Source organism: Chiloscyllium plagiosum, chromosome 39 (genome assembly GCF_004010195.1).
Source record: "Chiloscyllium plagiosum isolate BGI_BamShark_2017 chromosome 39, ASM401019v2, whole genome shotgun sequence".
Taxonomy (NCBI): Eukaryota; Metazoa; Chordata; class Chondrichthyes; order Orectolobiformes; family Hemiscylliidae; genus Chiloscyllium; species Chiloscyllium plagiosum.
In genome coordinates this window covers 16997541-16998976 of record NC_057748.1, presented here as the reverse complement: position 1 = coordinate 16998976, position 1436 = coordinate 16997541, and the positions used below count along the sequence as shown (strand labels likewise).

Here is a 1436-nt window from a genome sequence, read left to right as displayed (position 1 = left end):
CCCCCCGGGGCCGCCCTCTCCCCCTCCCCCGGGCCGCCCCCTCCCCCGCCCCCGGTGACAGGTTGTGTTTATCGTGTTGAAGTGGAGGAGCGGACACTCACGGATCCGCGGAGCACGAGGCGGACACTCCCCGACAGCGGCATCTCCAGCGGCCCCGCCCCCTTAAAGGGGAGGGACCATTAATGCCGGCAGAACACGCTTAAAGGGAAGGTTACTAAAGGGGGGCAAACACTGTTAAAGGGGCAATGCGATTAATGTTGGCAAAAAGATCCCCAAAGGGGAAGCTCAGTGTTTTTCAGGAACAAATATTCCTCGAGTTAATGGGAAACCAGAAATTAATAAACTTTACTGAACGGAGAGAGGCGTCCCCACCTTCAGCAAACACTGGGGCCCCAAATCATCAATAATCTGTCTCATGTCCAGGGTGTTCGGACAGTGGGGAGTGGGTTTACTCACTCCCAGGACACGGGCATCACTGGAGCGGGGTGGGCAATCAGTTACTCTCGAGTTGGTGGGGACGACCTGCCTCTCCATGAACTGCTGCAGCCGTCACAGAGGGCTCCACGCACGGTTCCCCGAGTTGTTCGGGGAGACGTTAGCTTGGAAAGACGGCCGGTGGATGGAGGTGGGAGGGTGACGGTGACAGGCCGGAGGGGAGTGAGGCACGGATAGGCGGGGAGGGAGATGGGCAGTGCCAGGTTGGATCTCCGATGAGGTTGGTGGGGGGGCGGCGAGGGAATCCACGTTGATCCCCGCGCGGTTGGAGGGTCCCGAGGCGGAAGACGGTCCCGAGGCGGAAGACGAGGTGTTCTTCCTCCAGGCGTCGGGTGTCTAGGATTTGGTGGTGGTGGTGGTGGAGGAGGCCCAGGGCTTGCATGTCCTTGGCGGAGGGGGAGGGGGAGTTGAAGTGGTTGTCCACAGGGTGGTTGGGTCAAGGCATGCTGGGAAATGGAAGCCAGCCCTGACCAAAGTGACAGTGCTAATCCACATGCTGCAGAAATCCAGACAAGCTGCAGCTACCAACAAGACAGTTTGCAACAAACCCAGTAGCTGCAGACCCTACAGGACACACCTGAATTTGGGTTTGAAGGAAGACCGTGCATATTGTCCACAGGGCGATCAGAAATATCGAGGTGTGTACCAGACACGGGGGCACCTCCCATCCTTATTTGGAGGAGGCTCCATGTACCCAGCACCTCCAGGAAAGGAGGTCCAAGGCCTGGTTTGGGTCCAATTGATCAGGGCGATCAAGCCTGATCAACCTATTGGAGGACACTTCCCAATTTCCCTTCCCATGTGGTTAAAAATGCCCTCCAACGCATCTCGTCCACATCCTGCACCTCCGCCCTCAGACCCCACCCCTCCAACCGTACCAAGGATAGAATCCCCCTGGTCCTCTTCCCCCCCCCTCCCCCAACCAACCTTCGCATAAACCA

General features: G+C 58.4%; 1 protein-coding gene across 1 annotated transcript in view; it reads right to left on the bottom strand.

Annotated features, from left to right (window-relative positions):
* Positions 1-155, bottom strand: part of LOC122542283 (cytochrome b-c1 complex subunit 2, mitochondrial-like) — a 52331-nt gene extending 52176 nt beyond the window's left edge. The window contains exon 1 of the mRNA XM_043679862.1: positions 102-155. Coding sequence (XP_043535797.1) covers positions 102-143 — 42 coding nt within the window. The 5' untranslated portion in view covers positions 144-155. The remainder of the gene's footprint in view (positions 1-101) is intronic.
* Between the last annotated feature and the right edge of the window lie 1281 nt (positions 156-1436).